Source organism: Chlorocebus sabaeus, chromosome 27 (assembly GCF_047675955.1).
Source record: "Chlorocebus sabaeus isolate Y175 chromosome 27, mChlSab1.0.hap1, whole genome shotgun sequence".
Classification (NCBI taxonomy): Eukaryota; Metazoa; Chordata; class Mammalia; order Primates; family Cercopithecidae; genus Chlorocebus; species Chlorocebus sabaeus.
In genome coordinates this window covers 44,607,559-44,627,880 of record NC_132930.1, presented here as the reverse complement: position 1 = coordinate 44,627,880, position 20,322 = coordinate 44,607,559, and the positions used below count along the sequence as shown (strand labels likewise).

Here is a 20,322-nt window from a genome sequence, read left to right as displayed (position 1 = left end):
GGCCTTTATGAATAACACTGCTATGAACAGACACATACAGGTTTTTGGGTGAAGAGAAGTCTTCATTTCTCTGGTATGACCGCCACGAGTGCAAGTGCTCAGTCCTCTGCTCCTTGCATGTTGAGTTCGTTAAGAAACTGCTGAAGTGTTTTCCAGAATACCTGTGGCATTCTCCAGTCTCCCCAGCCATGTGTGAGTGATCCAGTGCCCTTCCCTGCATCCTCACCAGTACTTCGTGTTGGCGCTGTTTTTAATGTCAGTCATTCTGATAGGTGTGCAGTGATGTCTGGCTGTGGGCTTCCCTGGTGGCTGATGGTGTTGACCCTCTTTTCGTGTGCTTACCTGTCATGTGTCCATTCTCCTGGTGAAACGTCTTTTCGGTTCTTCTGTTCATTTTCTAACTGGATGCTTTGTTTCCTTGCTGTTGAGTGTTCTTACTCTAGTCTAGGTACTGGTCCTTGTTGGATACGTGGTTTGCAAGTATTTTCTCTCACTCTGTAGCTTGCCTTTCATCTTCTTAACATGGCCGTTCCACAGAGCAAAAGTGGCTAATCCTGAGGAAGCCCAATTTATCAACTTTCCTTTTGACTGGCTTTGAGTGTGAAGTCTGAGGACTCTTCTTCCAGCCCTAGATATTCTCTCCTGTGGTTTTTCTAAAAGGTTTATGATTTTTACATGCCACATTTAAATCTAGGCAATTTTGAGTTCATTTTTCTGTTGGGCGTGAGGTTGAGGTTGAGGTTCATTATTATTGGATGAATAAGCCCTCCCCTCAGTGAGTTGTTTTCGCACCAACATCAAACATCCCTCGGACATATTTACATGGGTTTATTCCTGGGGCCTCTATCAGACCTTCTTTTTAATTCTTAAGATATTTACAAAAACTCAGACTCCCCTAAACCCAGTGCTGTTTGCAAGAGTAGGTTGGCCTGTGTGACAGAGTGTGTTTGAATGTGTACAAATCTGTCTGCGAGTTTGAGAGTGAATACATGAGCGTGTAAGCGTATGTGTGTCTGTGTGTGAGTTTGTGTGTATGTGTGAGCGTGTGTACCAGTGAGTGTGTATGTCCACCCTGGATTCCACACTCCCACCCGTTTCCCTAGCGTAGCGGGTGGCCTCTTCCTGACAGTAGGTGCACGGTGGGGTGGGGGTTGGCTCTCCCCACCAGGAGCATCTTTTGATCACTTTCCTCGCTTCCACCAACTCCAGTTCCTGCCCGCAGAACATCCCAGCAAGGGTCCGGGCCCCCTGGGCAGGTGGTAGACTGGCTCCCATAGAGACTGCAGATGCGACTGCACTGTGGAGACGCCAGGCTCTAGGGGGCAGCAGAGGGCCATTTTTCCTGGATGTCGGCCCTGGAGGGGCAGCCTCAGCGGAGTCCACTCTGAGGGTCCAGGCGGGGCAGCAGCTCTGTTCTCCTGCCTACCCGAGATGCTGCTGGGAACAGAGGCGCCCCAGGGCTGCCCCTGGCTCCGAGGAGTGTGGGTCCCAGGGCCCATCTCCATCAGCAGCCGCACTAGCACCAGGGAACGGCTCAGGTCTGGGGGCCCCCAGACTCGGTCTCTGTCCACGTAGAGTCTCAGGGCCAGGGACCCCAATGCCAGCCCTGCCACTCATTCCCGTGTGGCCTTGGGAGAGTGACTGCGCTGTCCGAGCCTCAGTTTCCCTAGCTATAAAGCAGGTTGGCAAGAGGATGCCACTTGAGGTGGTGCCAGGAGTACAGGCAGTGGCTGGTGCCCAGCGCCCGCCATGGAGGCACTTGGCAAGCACCGCTCTGCGTCCTCTTGGGCCTCAGTTTGCCTGTTTGCATTAGACCAGGCTCCCTGCTTTCCAGCTCCAAAGACCTTTGTCACCAACATCCCACCCCACCTATTTTGAAGGACATTTAAACAGGACACACATCATTGTGAAGCTACACTTGCTTCATCCCCCGTACCGTTCACCAAAGAACCAAGTGCCCAGGAAAGCTGCGTGCCAGGAGAGCGCCCAGGGTCCTAGGCACTCATCCTCCGGGTGCGACACGGAGGCATCGAACTCTCCTTTGCTCTTTTCTGTCATCTTGAATTTTCTGCAATGCTTGTAAATTTTTCTAGGTTTTGTTTTTGAATTTGCTACAATGAGCATCAGTTTATTCAACCATCAGAAAAATAAGCACGTTACAAATTAATTTAAAAAGACTAGAAGGAAATACAAAAAACTAACAGTTGTTACCATGGAGGACTGGGGGGCTTTTGGAGAGATATTTATACTCTTGATATTTTGTGTGTGTTTTCCAAATGTTCTACAATGAACATTCATTATTTTTAATGCCAGAAGAAAATATAACACTTGTTCTAAAGCAAAAAAAGCAAGCCTGGGAGGCTAGGAGGAAATTTCTATCTGTGTTTGTGTGAGTATTTATATCTGTATCTGTCCATGCACACACAGGATTTATTTTTGGTTGTGTAATTATAAGTAATAGTGTTTTTAACTTTCTGTTTTTCATAAGATCCCAAATTAACTAAATCGATATAATTACAGGCTTAAAAAATGTATTGCCACCCACAGGAATGAATACATTTTATACCAAGGCCAGTAACCACACACGCTCCCCCGATGTGTGAAACCACGTCTCCTTCTGCTCTATGGAGACCCTGATACCCCCTACATCCTGCTCTATTCTCCTCCATGTCTCTTTCACTGGTAAATGCTGGTCTGGACCCAGGAAGTAGATTTCCAACCCCCTGCTGCCTCCTGCAGTCTGGACAGCCTGGCTGATGGCGATGCCCTGAGCCATTCCTAGGCGGAGGAGACACCCTTCACCATGCCCTCTGCGTGCCCAGTTGGAGCCGCCCCTGCCCGACAGTCCTGGGAGCCCGCTGGGAGGTGCTCACTCACCTGCTCCTGCCGCACCACAAACAGGACGTCCTCTCCAGGCCGCACGGCCACCGCCTCGCCTTGGATGCTGACCTGCAGGCCCCGGGGCGGCGTGAGGGGGCACTGCAGCTGCGCCGGACTCTGCTGCAGGTCCACCCCACCCTCACACACGTTGGATACCACTTTCCGGTACCTGGATTGACAAGAGAGGGTCAGGGTCCACTTCAGACAGGTGGCGAAGGGTGGGGCCCCATAATCTGGGGAGGGACGTGCTTGCCACCCACAGGTGGCACTTGGCTTCCCACCCCTAGGGCTCTACTTGCTGACTCCCAGCCACCTCCTGACTCCACCTGATTGCTGTTACAGCCCCGTTTCAGAGATGAGAACACTGAGGCTCAGAGGAGGAGGGACCGATGGTGGCAGGATGTGCTTTGGTGGTGCTGGCATCTCTGTGGTCTGATCACATTACTCACAGTGATAGTAACGGCCCTGTTAGTGCTGCAGAGCGGGTGTTTAAGCAGCAGCTGGAATTTCATGGTCTTTCCGAGAAAGGTGGAGGACAGAGTGCCCGAGAGGGGCTGGGGTCCTACTTCCACTTGCCACCATTTCACAGTGTGGCCATGACCATGGGCACACACACCCCTCCTCCTGGGCTCCGTCTCCCTATTCTCTTGAGAGACCTGGATTGGGCGATTCATGACTCATCGCTGCATTCATGAGACACCTATTTACTGAGCATCTGTTATGGGCCAGGTACTGGGAATGGGGGAGTTTGCATGCAGCCCCTAGATGCTATGCAGAGCAGACCCTGTAGTGGAGAGGCAGAGGCGGACCTGAGCTGATCACGTCAGAGTGAAACCATAGCTGTGATGGCGCTGGCTAGGGCACCCCTGGGGACCTGGTTCCTAACAAAGGGGCTTTCAGCTGAGACTGGGAGGGTGAGCAGGAGAAGAAAGAGCATCCCAAGCCATTGAAACAGCATGTGCAAAGGCGCTAGGGTGGGTGCTGAGCCTGGAGGGGGAGCAGGTGTGGCATGAGGCTGGAGAGGGGCCCTGGGCAACCTTTTAGGAGACCGCTAAAAGGGGTGGCCTCATCCAGCTACTTGTGAAGCTCCCTCAGGCTACACTATGAGCCTGTGAAAGCGACGTTGCTGCCAAGGTGCTGGGGGTACCTGTCTCCCCAAGGCAGATCCCCCTCTTGCCCTCAGGGTCAAATTCTCCCAGATGGCTCAGCCGTTAAATAAGCATTCAGAAGTTGATCATGTACAAGCCCATTTGATTAGTGCTTTGAAAGAAAATACCCTTCTCTAAGGGCTACCCACCCATGGCACCTACAGTGTGCAGATGGTATGAGGTGAAATCCTTTGCCTTGATCAAGGTCCTGGCTCTGACACTTCAGACAAGAGTACCTGTTGTCAAGCCCTGGTGGATGTGCAACTGCTGAAGCTTCATGATACATGGGTGCATGGGTAGATAGATGGATAGATAAGTAGATTGATGGATTGATGTACGGTGAGTGAATGAATGGATACATGGTGGATGGATAGATGGATGGGTAGATGGATGAATGGATGATGGATGGATAGATAGGTGGGTGGATAGTGGATGAACTGATGGGTAGATAGAGGGATAGGTGAATGGATGGATGGATGGATTGATGGATGGTGAATGAATAGATGGATGGTAGATGGATAGATGAATGGATGGATGGGTACATGGATGGATAGATGGATGCATGGACAGTGGTTGAATGCCTGGGAGAATGGAAGGATGAATGGAAAGATGGATGGATGAATGAATGGATGGATGGATGGATGAATGGATGGATGAATGGATGGATGGATGGATGGATGAATGGATGAATGAATGGATGGATGGATGAATGGATGGATGAATGAATGGATGGATGAATGAATGGCTGGATGGATGAATGAATGGATGGATGGATGAATGAATGGATGGATGGATGAATGGATGGATGAATGAATGGATGGATGGATGGATGAATGGATGGATGAATGGATGGATGGATGGATGAATGAATGGATGGATGAATGAATGGATGGATGGATGAATGAATGGATGGATGAATGAATGGATGAATGAACAGATGATGGCTAACTGGATGATGGGTGGATAAATGGGTAGATGGGGGATGAATGAGTGATGCATGGATGGGTGGGTGGACGGCAGCAGATATGCTGGTGAGGCCAAAGCCTGCAATTTCTGGTCCTACCTCCTGTTTCCTAATGTTCCCTCAGGGGAAGTAATGGGGATTTTCTGACAAGCCCATGGGCTTTTCTCTTCGTCTCTGAAAATGTTCTCAAAGAGAAATGGGGAAATTGGGACTTCTGGATGGAGCATGTTTGGGACCTCCTAAAGATGAAGACTCACAGCTCTTATGTACCTAACATTTTACATGAACTGAATCCTTCATAGCAATATGCCCAGCCTCTGGTGGAGGAAAAGTATCGTAACTGCTTGCATTTGGTGATGCTGTCCCTTCATGAACAGCTTGTACTCAGTATACCACAGACTGAAGGAACACCTACTGTGTGTTGTGGAGCTTACAGTTCAGCAAGGAGGACAATTAGGTGAGTGATGACAATAACTGGGATTTGTGCTGTGACAGAGGCAAGCTTGGGGTCAGGGGTGGGTGGTCAGGGAAGGCTTCCTGGAGGAAGTGCCATTTAAGCTGAGACCTGCAGACAGCAGGAGCACCTCCAGCACCCAAGCCTTGGTGAATGTGGAGGGCCTGGTTTACTGGGCACTGGTAAATGGGGAAGGGTCCTAGCACTGCAGAGGCTCAGAAAGGCCAGGGGAAGACGTGCTGCAGCAGATGTGAGCCACGGGTGCCTTGGACCTTTTCTGTCTATTGTTCTCTGTCCGGAGCCAACTCAAGGCAGCTTTCTCCTGGCACTGGCCCACATGGGCTCAGATGGGACAACCCTATGGGCTCCTTTGGCCTGGGAGCTAAGGTCATTCACTCATGACGTCTGGTGACTCACATGAGCCCTGCGGCCAGGTTCTGTGCTGTGAGTGCGGGGTAACCTCAACTTTGACCTCTCTTTCCCCGACTCCACTTGGGAGCTGCAGGCACCAGCATGGTTTCGGGACTGTACCGCAGCTCTGCCCCCGGATTTAGGCAGGGAGAGGCCCGCACCCACACTCACCCAAGGCTGCTGGTGTAGGTCTGGCCCAGGGCACAGTCGTCAGGCGGGGACAATGGATTAAACCAGAAGTTGGCAGAGCACTTGTTGGTGTTGGACTCTGAGGAGGGGGAGCGCTCAAATCCGTAGTCGCTGGGAGGAGGGAAGAACAGTGGTAGGTGACAGGCACAGGTGGGAACAGGAGTCAGCCAGGGTTGGGGTGGAATCTGGGGGAGCTGGGAAGGGAACCTCATGCCAAGGGCCTGCTATGCACCCATCTGTGAGGACAGGAAGGAGCACCCACAGCCCCATCCCACAGGGCAACACAGGGTAACAAGGGAGGCAAAGGGATGCTGGGAACTCAGAGAAACCTGGAGGGCTGCCTGCAGGAGGTAAGCAAATCTCAAAGGATGGACAAAGACAGGTAGGGAAAGAGAGGGAGAGGCACTGCTGGCAGGGCCCAGCCTGAGCAGCACCAGTACAGGTGGAGGAGGCTGGAATGCCAGGGGGCAGGATGAGGAGGGGTGAGGTGGGTGGCAGGTGGGTGAGCTGTCAGCCAAATTGTCCTGTGGGCACTGGGCAGTCATAGGCAGCTTTTGAGAACAACAGGGGACAGGTCAGGTGGCTTTCAGCAGAGTCCTTGGATGGAGAAGGGCCGGGGTGGGTGCAGCATGTCCCCAAAACACCCTGACCTGTTCCTCACTTTCTCCTCCTGCCCGTGAGCAGCCACTGAGAGGGTTTAAAAATGCACCACAAATTCCTTAACGCTCCTTCCTGGAGTGAGGGCTGGTGTTGGTGACTCGGTTCTAACAGATAGAACGAGGCAGACGTGGCGGTGTGCGACTCTCACGCCAGGTTATAGAAGGCGCTGAGGCTTCCTCCCTCACTCTGGGGGAAGCGGCCGCCATACTGTGAGGATGCTCAAGCAGCACCTGAGGCCCCGCAGCGAGGAGTCCCTCGCTCACCACAGGAAGTCCGAGTCCCGGCACTCGCACACGCGGGACGTGAGCGCCGAGGTGAAGCTCCTCCCCTTGATGCACCAGGACGTGGACTTTCTCTTCCGGAAACTTCTCTGCTGGCCCATGATGCAGCGGTCGCCCTGCAGCAGGAACATCAGGGTGAGGAGTTGCCAGAGACAGGTCAACTGCTCTGCGCGGGCTTGTGCCGCTGAGCCCCCCAGAGCCTGAAGATGGCTGAGGGCTCAGGTTACAGATGGGGAAACTGAGGCCCCGAATGAGGCATGGCATGTCTGCGGTCAAGTTGGGGAAGCCTCCCTCTCATCCCAACCCACGGGCATTCACTGAGCCCCTCCTGTGTGCAGCCCTGGCTGGGCCCAAAGGGTCGCAGAGCTGCTGGAAGTACAGCCCCTTTGAGGTTCCCCTTGTCCCCTCAGGTGCTGTGCGGGAGCTGGGCTGAGCCACGGCCTTGAGGGCTCACAGCACACAGTGGGCCCTCAGGGGACAATGAGAACAGGACAGGCCCACCCCATCTCCCTGCAACAGCTGCTGTGGCAGTAATAGGGGCGGGGCCGGTGAGGATGCCCGGTGGCCTGTATTCAGGCTCCTAAACCTCCTCCTGGGCCCATCTGAGCACTTCCTTGTGAAATCCAGCTTCAGCAATGCACCCTGCTAAGGCAGTCTGGCAAGCACCGCCCACCCTCAATACCTGATCACCCTCCCTAGCCGACAGGCTTCCTCATCCCCTGCTGCCCCCCAGGTGATGTCAAATCCTCTGATGCCTGCTGTTTCCTCTTAGTCAGTTTCCACCCACTGACCTTGGCTCTGAACTCCCATTTGCCCACGCTGAATTCAAGTTGAGCCCAGTCTCTCCTTTGAGAGGGTCCCTGTACCCACCGTGATGGCCCTGAGTAAAGTCTTCCACCGCGTGCTTTAACAAGTGCCATTAAGTCATTTCTTCATCAGGGCCACCCACCCCCCAGCAGTTCCGGGCCCCCGCACTCTGAAATCCCAGGCTTCCCCACCACACCGCCAGCAGCACAGCCTGATTGGAACCACAGAGGCAGCACTGATGGCCTTTATACTCAGCTTAGTGTCCATATTACACATTTGCTGTAGAAACAGTTGTGTGTCTCGATTACAGGGTGGGCTCGGCCCAGACCCCACTCCACGCCCAGACCCCACTCCACGCCCAGACCCCACTGTCGTGTATGGGACAGGCCTGTGTTACCTTCCTAAGATCTGAACATCCTGAACCCCAAGCACACTGAACTCCACGGGCTGGGGTAGAGCCTGTGGCCCCACACTCCCCGAGTGTGGCTGAGGACCCTCAGCCCAGGTAGCTCCATGACCGAGAAGGGTCTAGAAAAGCCCACAGGAGGCCTGGATATCTAAAGGTGCTGGGGATTCCCGGAAGACTTCTTGGAGGCGGGGAGGTGCCCTGCGGCCTTGCCGGGGAGGACTTTGGCAGGCAGAGTGAGCCTGCACTTGCAGTGTGCACCCCACCTGCCCGATCCCAGCCTCATCCGGGCCCACCTGCAGGTTGGAGAGGTCCCAGGAGCTGTAGTCTTCCTCGCCACACTGCCTGGAGAATGAGGGCCGGAAGTCCACCTTGACCAGCTCCCAGTCGGAGCGGAAGCTGATGTGGCCAAAGACCCTGTGGTGGGAAGAGGAGGGAAGGGAGAGAAAACCACCTTCATTAGGCCTCGTCTACTGTGCAAATCATGTCCCCTCTGGACTCTATTCCTACCTGTACCATGAGCACAGAGACCCCTCTCCTGCCCTTGCTGGGGATCAGAGCGAGGCTGCCCCGGGCACCGAGCCTGGCCCTGCACAGGTACTCCGTGGGCTTTGGCGCGAATATTCCCACAACTATCACATGTGATCTATGACTTGTCAGCTGCACTGCCTGAGTCGCTGCGGTTGACCCACCATGGCCCATGTTGATGGACAGGGAAGGAGGCCCAGGTCCACAGCAGGGTTGGGAGCCCTTCCACAGCCCCCACACTGGTCCTTGCATTATGTTTTGCGGAATGATCTGTGGTCAGGTGGCTGCATCTGCGGCTGTCTGGCTTCTCCCTGGTTTTCCCCCAGCCTGACTGTGTGAGGGTTCCGCGCTACAGAAACCCAGCTTTTCATCCCTGGGCCACAGGGCGTTTGCTCCCTAGTACAGGTGACAACTCAGAAATAACGAGTCAGCAGGCCCAGCTCAGAGCCCACGGGATGAGCAAGGTTGGCCCGTCACAGCCTAGGTGGGTGGGGGAAGTGGCGGAAGAGAGAATAGGGAGGCTGGCCACTTAGGGCGCACCCATGTGTGCTGGAAGCTATGCATGCACAGCCTGGTAGGCCAGGTCCAACCCATTTTACAGAATGGAAAGCCAAGGCACAGGGAGGTTCAGTAACTTTCCCAAGGTCACACAGCTTGTTTGTGCTGTTCCTTCTCCCTCCTTGCAGTCAGCAGTCATTGCTGTGTGCCCATCACTCAGAATGGCACTCAGGTGCCCCACTTTCTCCCTCTCTGGGAGGGCTGCTGCCTGAGTGCCTTCAACTCCATCCCTCAGTACCACACACTTAGGCGCCAAAGACCACCCAGAAGGTGGGCCCAGCCTGCTCTTCCCTGGGCCTTCTCCAGTCCAGCTTGTGGTGCTCTGGCCATGTTACCAGAGGCCAAGCATCTGGGTGGGGGAGGTGATGCACGCTGCTCCAGTCTGGTCCCCGTCTGAGCACCCCCAACTGGGGCTGGATACTTGGGGGTGGCCCATCATGAGCTGAAAGGACAATCCCATTCTAGGGCGGTGTTGAGAAAGGTTTTGTAGGGTATTTCTGAGGACATGACAGCTGGGTCTGAGTGTCTGAGGCTGATATCTGAAGATTCGGCTCCACGGGGCACCTCTGAGCCAGGCGAGCCTGCGGTGGTCCATGCTTGAATTACATCTGTGACCTCGCGTTTGCCTCCACTCTCCGGAACAGTCCCAAGAGGCGGACACTATTGTCTTTGTTTGATGAAACCCTAAGCCTCTGCAGGCTGAGCATGGGGCCTCCCTCTGTCTGCCTGGACCTTCCCCCAGGGACCCTGCCTCCCTGTGCTCCCATAAGGCCCGCTCCTTGAGGGAGCAGCCAGGCCGGTTCCATCCTGCATTCCTGCCACGTCGCTGCCAGGCCTTCGTTCCAGCCAGGCCCCTGGTTCTGAGTTCACAATCCCATCTGCTTTCTTCTCTGCGCATGGGGGTCAGGAGCCCCAGGCCGTTCTTTCTCAGAGGAGTGGGGAAATGGGGCTTGAGCTCTCGGCCTGAGACCCCTCCTAGCTGCTAGTGGCAACACCCACCAAGGACAGGGGAAGGTCCCCAGGTACGACTGTGACTCTGCTGCGTCCGTCCACTTCTGCAGGCGCTGTTTCCAACAGAGGAATCTTGTGGGCCTGCATGGTGGCCCCGGCTGTGAGAGGTCTTGGCTCCAGGGCACCTGTGATTGGGATGAGGGTCTCACTTGCCGTCTGTCTCCTGATGGATGCCACTTGGACGGCCTCAACACTGGAGAGCTCCAACTCAACACACTGGGATCTTCCTTCAGCATCACTGTCCAGACTATGCCTGGTGCATTGTTCTCTTCAACAGCGGGTCTTCTCTCACTTAAGAAATGCCTTTTTAGGGGAAACTTCTGGATCCCTGAGAGCATCCTCACTCTCTCCTGTGACCTGTGGCATCATGAAAGGCACGGCAGCAGCAGCCACTGGTGTATACGGAGCACCCACTGCAGGCCAGGCCCAGGTGCGACCTTGTATTCCCCCATTTCCTCCTCGCCAAAGCCCCCTTTCACAGACAAGGAAACTGAGGCTGAGGCAAGGGACTCGCCTAGGGCAGCACAGCTTCAGGCCACCTCCTGGAGGGGCCGGCGTTGGAACCCGGGCTGGCGGCTCCGGAGCTGTGAGACTCTGCACAGAAACATGGCACTGGGGCTCCGTTGGCTGCAGAGACCCCTGGGAGGCCTCAGTCTCCCCGCTGTTCTGAGCTGGGGCAGAGCAGAGAGGCTGGTTTGGTTGATTAATTAACCCCCTCCATGTCCCTGAAGCCCTGCCTTTTATGAAACCTAAACCCTCAGCTGATACTACGAGAAATAGCTGCCATCTAGTTAATTCTGGGTCTTAGGAAAGACGTGCCAAAGGGGCCTAGATATTACTTTGCGGGTAATGAGGAAAAAATGGGCCATGCTGTGAGGGTGGAACCATGCAGCCGGGGAGCCCCCACTCCACCTCTCGCCCAAGCCCAGGACCTGGGGACCCCTCCCTGCTCTGAGGCTGCACTGTGGGGAAAGGGAGGCAAGTGAAAGTGACCTGGGGCCAGGAAAGTGTCCCAAAAGGTGCCTCTGGCTAGGTTAGAGGTGTCCTTTGGGCAGATTTGGACAAAACAGTTATCTGGGAAGGACAGGGTGGCCGACAGCTGAGCCTGTGGCTGTGGGACACTCCGGCAGGGCAGCTCCCGCACAGACCCCTGCAGTGGGACTTTGATTCTGACCTGCCGGCGTGCTCCCTCTCCTGCAGTTTCAATTATTTGTATGCCACTGGGATTGGGCAGCTGTCTGAAGATGCAGCACTGTGAACCAGGGGGGCTGGAGGAACTGTTCTGATGCTTTAAAAATAACTTAAAAGGTTATAGCACCTGGCTGTGAATTCTGCCATTATCCTTCTGGGATAAAATGCCCCACCTGTGGCCGGGGGTGGGGATGAAGGCTGGGTCATCTCTGGGGCCTAACCAAAGCTCGTGACAGCCGGGGTGAAGGGCTTGACACCCTGCAGAGAGAGGCTCGTTCAAGGCTCCCGGATGGACAGCGCTCCTATCTCTCGGCCGCGCAAGCTGAGGCCTGGAGAAGGCGCTTAACCTCTGTGTTAGGAGTAAGGGCCGCCCTCACCCCTGCACTGCTGCTCCCCCACTGCTCTGTGGGTTCTGGCCACATGCACACAAAGTGTCCAAACCACAAACAGAGTGCAGGCAGCATGCATGGTGGCCGGACTCCCTTCCTCCCTCGCTCCCCCTCCCCGTAAAGGCCACAGGAGGTCCTGCAGCTGTAGGAAAAGGCAGGACCATCCTGTTCTGTCCCAGACCACGGTCTCCGGGGGCATGAAAGTGGGCAAAAGTCATGAAGGATTTTATGCGTCCAGGGCCCAGCCGGAGCAGGAATCAACTGTGCAGGGAAAGCTGCAAACATCAGGACACTGAGAGAATAGGAAGGGTCATTCTCCCCACCCAATTTTTACAGGACAGGCTCCCAGGGTCCCCACCCTCCCACCACTCCCTCAGGGATGAATTCTTTGAGACATGTTGGCACCTCCAAAAATGGGGGAATAAATCAATCTGTCTGGATTTCTTATGAGAATGGCCTGAGGTCATGTATGAAAACAGCCCGTAGCATGCAGTGGGGCGCTCGCTAAAGTTGCATTGCAGCCCCTGTCGCAGGAGGCCATATTGGTAAAGACGGAGGGAGGACTTGGGGCAGAGGGTCCAGGAAGGGGAGGACGCCCCCTAGACTGCGGGAGGGGAAGGGGCTCACTGTTCTCCGGGGGTGCTGAAGGACAAGATCACCCAGGAGCGCCATCGCATGCCATCGAAAACACACGGATGCACGATCAAAGGTCGGCCGGCCGGTGGGACCCATCTGCAGCGGGTACTGGATATTCAGGAAGACCCGTGAAGGGGACCCTCGCCTTCTTGGGAATAATGCTCCCCCTCGCCCAGGACCCCAGGTGGGACGCAGAGCTGTCCAAGCATCCCCTCAATCCCACCACAGTGCACGGCCTGGGAAGGCCAGCCGGGATCTCTGTCTGCTGGGGAGCGGGCGGAAGCCGGGCGTCTATACTAGAATCAGAGTCTAAGCAGGCGATTTCTTGCTCATCACCCAGGAAGTGAGAAGGCCCCAAGCATCACTGGTGAGCATCAGTTGAGGGCTCGTTTGCGGCGACCTCGTGGGGTTTAAGTCCCCGCGTTACAGACAAGGAAGCCAAGGCCTCTGGAAGGGAAGTATCATTTTCCGAGCACAGACGTTCTGCTTCCCTGAATCCTCCTGACACCTCCTCAAGCCGACTCATTTCCCTATTTCAGGGCTGCGGAAGCCGAGGTGCAGCATGTGCGGTCCATTGTCCAGGGACACCGGCCTGGAGAGAAGCATCCTGATTTGGCACATAATAGGTGCTCAATAAATGCATGTTGGATGAAGGCAGAGCAGAGGCGCATCCTCGAAGGGGGTCCCATCTCTGCTCTGCCCGGAGAGGACAGGCTGCTGCCCACAGAGCTGCCCAGGAGAGCCTGTCTGAGTTGGACTAGGCCACAGTTGTTTCCTCCTGCAGCAAGGGCCAAGGTACCTCTCCTCTCCGAGCCTCGGTTTAATTGTTAAGCAGCAGAGTTGGTTGAGGGTGGGTGGGTGTGACGGGTGGTGGGCATGAAAGCAGCAGGGGTCAGTGGTGGTGTCTTCCAAGGCTGTGCTGCCAGTCCCAGCCACAGCAGCCAGGGGAGCTCAGGGGCGGCGTCTGCCCAAACTCCCTGACAAACGAGGGGACATGCTGGCCTTGCAGAGTCAAACCTCAACCCTGCCTGGGCAGAGCCCAGCCTCATCCCTGCCCAGGAGGAGCCCAGCTCATCCCTGCCCGGGCGGAGCCCAGCCTCATCCCTGCCCAGGAGGAGCTCAGCCTCATCCGTGTCCAGGCAGAGCCCAGCCTCATCCCTGCCCAGGCAGAGCCCAGCCTCATCCCTGCCCAGGAGGAGCCCAGACTCATCCCCGTCCAGGAGGAGCCCAGCCTCATCCCTGCCCGGGCGGAGCCCAGCCTCATCCCTGCCCAGGAGGAGCTCAGCCTCATCCGTGTCCAGGCGGAGCCCAGCCTCATCCCTGCCTGGGCGGAGCTCAGCCTCATCCCCGTCCAGGAGGAGCTCAGCCTCATCCGTGTCCAGGCAGAGCCCAGCCTCATCCCTGCCCAGGCAGAGCCCAGCCTCATCCCTGCCCAGGCAGAGCCCAGCCTCATCCCTGTCCAGGCAGAGCCCAGCCTGGACGGGGTTGGCAGCATCGTCCCAGCTGGGCAATTCTTTCCAAAACCAGGCCTGCTCCCCACAGCCTGGAGCTGTCCCCCCGTGGCCTCCTGGGAGCTGTGCTTGCCGGGTAGGGTGGCGCACACAGAGGGAGACAGAGGCTGGGGTCAGGCAATCTTGGGGGCCTATCCGTGTGGGCCCCTCTGGGGCATTCAGGGGCCAGTGGAAGAGCCAGTCAGGGTCGAGGGCGTGAAGGGCCATGGCCAGCTGGAAGGGAAAACTCAGGGTGTGAACTGGTGAATGAGCCAGGCCAGCACTTCGTGCTGAAGCCAGCCAGAGTCAGTCCCAGACCATAGATCCACACCTGCCACAGAGCACATGCCTACTCCAGCCAAGTGGGCAAAGGTGAGGGGCACAGTGCCCGGCTCTTCTGTGGGAAATGGGTAGGGCAGGGCCTGCCGGCTCTAGAAGGGACAGAGCAGAGGACAAGGTGTACAAAGTCCAGGTGTCCAATCTCCCTGTGCCTGGGCCTCGAGGTGGAGGAGCTGTGGCCTGTTGCGGCAGCTTCGTGGGGCTACTGTGGCCAATTACCATGAACTCTGCCGGCTTCAGTCAACACTCAGGTGCTCTCCCACACTGAAGCATTGTGCACGTGCTCTCTTAGTGCGCTGGAGGCCGGAAGACTGAAATCCAGGGGTTGGCAGGGCTGAGCTCCCTCCAGAGGCTCTAGAGGAGGAGGCTTCCTGCCCCTTCCAGCTCCTGGGGGCCCCGGGTGTTCCTGGGCTTGTAGCTGCACGGCTCTACTCCATGCCTCCTCCCTCCCCAGCCTCCTCCCCACAGGCCTCCTCCCCCCCCAGGCTCCTCCCTCCCCAGCCTCCTCCCCACAGGCCTCCTCCCCCCCCAGGCCTCCTCCCTCCCCGGCCTCCTCCCCACAGGCCTCCTCCCCTCCCAGGCCTCCTCCCCCGGGCCTGTGTCTCTGTGTCCTCTTATAAGGACAGTCATTGGATCAGGGTCTGCCCTGCTCCCTGGCCTCATCTTGGCTTGATTACACTGACAATGACTCTATTTCCAAATAAGGTCCCATCCATGGTTCCGGGGAAACGTGAATTTGGGACACACTATCCAGATATCTCAGGCATCGCCATGAGAGGCGGGAAGAGGGCGCGGGGGCCTCGCCGTGCGCTGCGCGGATCGCCATGAGAAGCGGGAAGAGGGCGCAGGGGGCCTCGCCGTGCGCTGCACGGATCGCCATGAGAGGGGGAAAGAGGGCGCGGGGGCCTCGCCATGCGCTGCGCGGATCGCCATGAGAAGCGGGAAGAGGGCGCAGGGGGCCTCGCCGTGCGCGGCGCGGGGTCGCCATGAAAGGCAGGAAGAGGGCGCGGTGGCCTCGCCATGCGCAGCGCAGGGTCGCAGGAGCCGTTAGACACGCAGGCCTCGCCCAACCTGTGAATCAGCTGGGCTGTCACAGGGGCCCATGTTCGAAGGCGCCCAGAGGGGCCTTCACTTACTGGTTTCTGGGGATGGCCTTCTCCCCCACCGTGGCTGCAGCGGTGCAGTCAAACCCTGCATGTCCCCGCTGTCCCCGCTCTCCTCTGCATCTCTGCTCCTGGGCCAGGCAGACTCTGAACGACAGAGGCTCCTGAGGCCCCTTTGCCCCTCATGATGCCTTGTTTGGCCCAAGCTGGGGCTGAGCAGAAGGAAGCCGGGCAGGGCCAGTGCTGCAGCCTCAGCCCCCCGAATGGGTGACAAGCAGTTCACAGCCAGCTCTGCCCTATGATGACCTGTCTGGGTGTCAGGCCTTAAGCCCTAAGACCTTCATGCCGTATGGCTGAGAAAGGTGCCAGTAGATAGTAATACTCATGATATCATCACCGGCTCAAGAGGTGCTGTGGCCGTGGTGGAGCTGGCCTGGAGCCTGTGTCCTGCCCTCACCAGCCAGGGGACCTGGGGCAGGTGGCAGATGTCCCTGATTCCCAGGTGGCAGCGGGGGTGAAGGACATAGCGGGCCCAGGGAGGCCCAGCATGGCCTACCTGGGGGAGGGCTCTGCCCTGCCACCCAGCGACTGCTCCCCGGTCCCAGCACTCACGTCATGACCAGCGTCTCGTCCCCCGGCTCGCTTAGCAGTCCGTCCACAAACACCGAGGTGCTGGTGAAGTTGTGCGTGCTCCAAGTGAGGCCCTCGTCCACACTGAACCTGCCGGGAGAAGGTCGTCAGCGTCTCCAGGGTGGGCTGGAGAGCTCCCTGTGTCTGGGACTCTGCCCCGCGGGTCCTGCTGGAGGGCTGGGTGCTGCACCAGCCGCCTTGCCAGCACAGGTGGCGTCACATCTGCTTATGTCACATCTGCTTATCCACATCGTGCTGCAAGTCCTGGGGGTGTTTTCTGGGGACCACACAGACACTTTGCATCCCCTGAATGGCCCCGCCCACGGCCTGAGCCTGGCCTAGGGGTTGCCAGGCCCATGGCAGGGCTGGTGTTGTAGTGCCACCATCTGGCAGTTGAGTAAGCTCTTTTTCAGACTACAGTGATACTGGCTTCCTGGCAGCTGCTCTGGCTGTGCCTTCTGGGTCCCGAGTTCCTGCCTGCCCTCTCTTCCCCATGAGGGCTTTCAGCTGCCAACCCTCTCACCTGGGCACATGCTGGCTTCCTTGTCTGGATTACCTGGTGCCAATCCCTGCACTTTACTAATTCCTCACCTCCTCAGGGAAGACCCTCTGTGCTCCCCAGCCTGCTCCCTCTGTGCCTGTCTCCTGAAGGCAGGACAAAGTCCACCTCGATGACTGTTCCGGAAGGGTTTTTGAGGTGTGCCCCAGCCCTAGTCTTTAGGATTTAGTGCTGTTGCCCTGTGATCTCGTGTCCCCGAGGGGAGGACATTCTGGGAAAGAGTCTGAGAGGGTTCCCAGGTGGAAAGAAAGAGCCCCAGCCGCCCCACAGCCTGCCCGCCCCACAGCCTGCCTGCCCCACAGCCTGCCTGCCCCACAGCCAGCCCGCCCAGCCCCCTGCCCACCCAGCCCTGGGGCTAGCAGATGCCATTACTTGAGGATCTTCAAGGGGATGGAGGTGTCTTTGATGGCCACGATCACGCCACCATGGTCCAGGTACAGGATGTGATGCTCTTCCTCGAACACCTGCAGGGGAGAGTGGTGTGGCTGAGGGCAGGGCCCTGAGAAGGTTGGAGGTCGTTCCAGGCTGAGCAGCTCCTGGGAGGCGGGTCATCAATGTGCAGCTGGGGGACCCTGGCAGAGGCCAGGGCCAGTCTGCGGGTTCCCTGCATGTCCCGGGCCATCCCCAAGCTTTCTCAGCCCACGAGGACTCAGCGCACCCTGGATGATTGAATGGCGGACAGCAACTTCTACCCTATCGACCTGAACAAGGAAACTCCAAATGAGCACGGCATGCAGCTCTCTTTATGTGAAAACCCAGGCACAAAGAGTGCAAGCAACACGAAGATGAGAAAGAAACAGAAAAACATTTACGATACTCAGCCTCGGTCAAAGCAAACCCCAATTTGATATGAAGACTCAGCTCAAGTGCCATTTCCTCCAGGAAGCCCTCCCTGATGCCAGGCTGAGTGGGGAATGGCCTCTGGGCTCCAAACCCCTGACCTAACACTTACTACGCTAATCTGTCATTGTCTCTTCCAGCCAAAGCTCCTCAAAGACAGGGCCGCTGTGAGCCTTCTGTACCCCACAGAGCTCAGCTCAGACCTTGGTGCCCAGGGAGTGTGTGTGGAATGAATAAGTGAACAAGTGAATGAATGACCGACCACCAGATCCCCAAGGGACAAAGGCTGAGTGGCCTGGACAGGCCTCACCCGGGAGGGGATATGGAGGTGGTCTTGCTTGTTGGCCGACAGCCTCAGGGTGGGGTCCCATTGTATACATGAGGACGCTGAGGCTCTGAGGGGTGGAGGGTACGCCAAGCCCTCACAACTGGAAGGTGGCAGAGTGGGGGATGGCTGCAAAGTCACACCAGGACACATGGGGCCTGCCCCGAATCTCCAGTGAACATGCATGTGTGGGCGGCCAGTACCTGTCTCAACATGCCCAGCAAGGGCACTGCCATCTCCGCCACATTGCTCTCGCCCCATACCGCCCCTCCTCGAAGGAGGCCCCCCTCGCCGTCCCATCCTCATCCATCTGTCTCCCAGGCCTGTGGCCCACAGCAGGACACAGGGAAGCCCAGGAGGGGACAGAGGACAGCCATCCCAGGCAGCCCCGACTAGGGCCAGCACGCTCATCCGTCTCAGTGTGCTCAGGGTCTCGTCGAGCCCTTGGGGACTATGGACATGTCCACCTGAACCAGGCTCCTGGGCCTCCCAGGAAGGTGCAGCTGTGCAGAGCTTCCAGGGACACGCATGCAGCAACTTCGTGCCATGTGGGGCGGGATAAGTAAGGAGGCTTGGCTGACCCCTTCCTAGCAGGTGCGGAGCCTAACAGGGCTGCATGTGCACTGTCCCCAGGGGGGCTGAGCTGGGGACACCCCAGGCTCCAGGGGGACATTCAAGGGCAGCTGGGGAACAATCACGGGGACGCTGGAAAGAGAACCATCTGCCTCTATCTTTGCTCTGCGCCTCCATGTGGAGTCTCCCTTGGAGTTTGAATGCTGGGTTTTCCAGGAGCCAGCAGAAGGCCCTGGGGAGGACACGGACTGAGGCCCCACATCACAGGAACATGAACCCCAGCAGACCTGGGTGGGGGCCAGCAGACCACACCCTTGGCCCTGGTGTCCAGCAGGTCTCCTGACCCCCATGCTCCTCAATCCCACCAGAACTTTCCAATGCTTCCGTGACCCTTAGAGTCGAGCCCAAATCCTACCATGGCCTCAGGGCCCTGAAGGAGGGGCCCCTGCCCACATTGCTTCCTTTCCCTGAACACACCCAGGCCCTCGGCACATGCCGTTACCCTCCCTGCAAAGCCCTTCCCCAGGCGTTTCTTCCTGGTTATCACAATCTGCTGGCAATTCCAACCATCCTAGGAATTCTCCAGGAAGCACTTTTGCCTTGGATAAAGAAGAGAGGCTCCTTATGAAAAACGATGGAGGGCGAGCAGCTGTGTCCCAAAACCTGCCCTCTCTCTTCCCGTCTCCCTCCCTCCCTCTTCTCTCCCCTCCCTTCCTCCCTCCCTCCTCTCTCTTTTTTTCTCTCTTTCCCTTCCCCTTTCTCTCCCTCTTCCCCTCTCCCTCCCTTCCTCCTTTCTCCTTCCTGTTTAGAGTGGGGGTCTGTCAGGTGAGGCCAAATGACACAGAAGGGTGGAGCCTCCAGGACCAAGCAGGACTGAGCCCCTCCCTGGTGGGGATGCTGCTGCCCGTCAGGGACTTGCAGGATCCAGGCAGCCACCTTGTGCCCGTGAGGTGTCCTGCACACAGGATGTCACTGAAGAGCAGCCAGGCTCACAGGTTATTTCCCCACTTTCCAGAGACACTGAGGCTCAGAGACACAGTGACTTGCCTGAGGCCACACAGCTGGTGACTGCCAGACACCAACCCCTGCCCCTTCCATGGGGACTGCCTCTGTGGGCATCTTGCCTCCACACAGGTGGGTACACACTCTCATGGGTGGTGGGGTCGCAGGCTGGAGTGGGGACTCAGAGTTAACCTGGGGGCTCCCCAGATGTCCCCCGACATTCTGTGCTCCCTCTGGGGTTCACAGTCCTGTCTGCCAGAGGGCGGAGCGGGGGCAGGGGAGTTGCCATGCCCAGATCCTCTGTCCTGACGCTAGCTCAGGAAAGTGCTTGGAGAAGCACATTGCCTATGGCTACATTCATAGAAATTGTTTCCTGGACAAGGGAGCTGACAGCCTGTAGGTTTTACGGTGTCACAGGCACAGATTTTAGGGGACTAGGAAGAAGAACTTTCCACAATTCTCCTCCCCATTGATCTACCCATCCGACAGACCCATTGGTCTGGGTCCTCTCTGTTGGGGGTGCCAGCATAGATGCAGGCCTGGCCCCGAGGGATTCATAGCCTAGGGAGAGACCCCCAAGGAAGCAGACCATCCCCACACAGGGACAGTGACTTGCCCACGGGGTACCAGCAACTAGAGAGGGGGCCCTGTCATCTTCACCCTTCAGGCCCTGCCACAGGACGAGGGGCTCAGCCATTGTTTTGTGGACAAATGACATCTTGTTTTAAGGAGAGTCCAGAGTTGAATCAGTGGGTAGCCCAGGGAGGGGTTCACAGGGCAAGTGGAGCTTGGGGAAACCTTCAGAGGCACAAGGGCATCACAGGCGGGAAACGGAGGGGCAAAGGCCTGGAGGTCAGGAGGGCAGCTGTGTCCAGGGAGCAGGAAGCATGTGGCTGGGGCGGGAGCCCTGGGGGCACACGGAGAGGCCCCAGGACAGATGGGCAGCTT

At 57.3% G+C, this 20,322-nt stretch overlaps 1 protein-coding gene across 4 annotated transcripts in view; it reads right to left on the bottom strand.

Annotated features, from left to right (window-relative positions):
• SORCS2 (sortilin related VPS10 domain containing receptor 2) overlaps positions 1-20,322 on the bottom strand; it is a 550,792-nt gene that overhangs the window by 21,780 nt on the left and 508,690 nt on the right. For all 4 annotated transcript variants that reach the window (XM_073012526.1, XM_073012528.1, XM_073012527.1 and 1 more), the window contains exons 13-18: positions 17,007-17,098; positions 16,058-16,165; positions 8,497-8,617; positions 6,970-7,103; positions 6,029-6,157; positions 2,878-3,049 (exon numbers count right to left, since the gene is read on the bottom strand). In XM_073012526.1, coding sequence (XP_072868627.1) covers positions 2,878-3,049; positions 6,029-6,157; positions 6,970-7,103; positions 8,497-8,617; positions 16,058-16,165; positions 17,007-17,098 — 756 coding nt within the window. The remainder of the gene's footprint in view (positions 1-2,877; positions 3,050-6,028; positions 6,158-6,969; positions 7,104-8,496; positions 8,618-16,057; positions 16,166-17,006; positions 17,099-20,322) is intronic.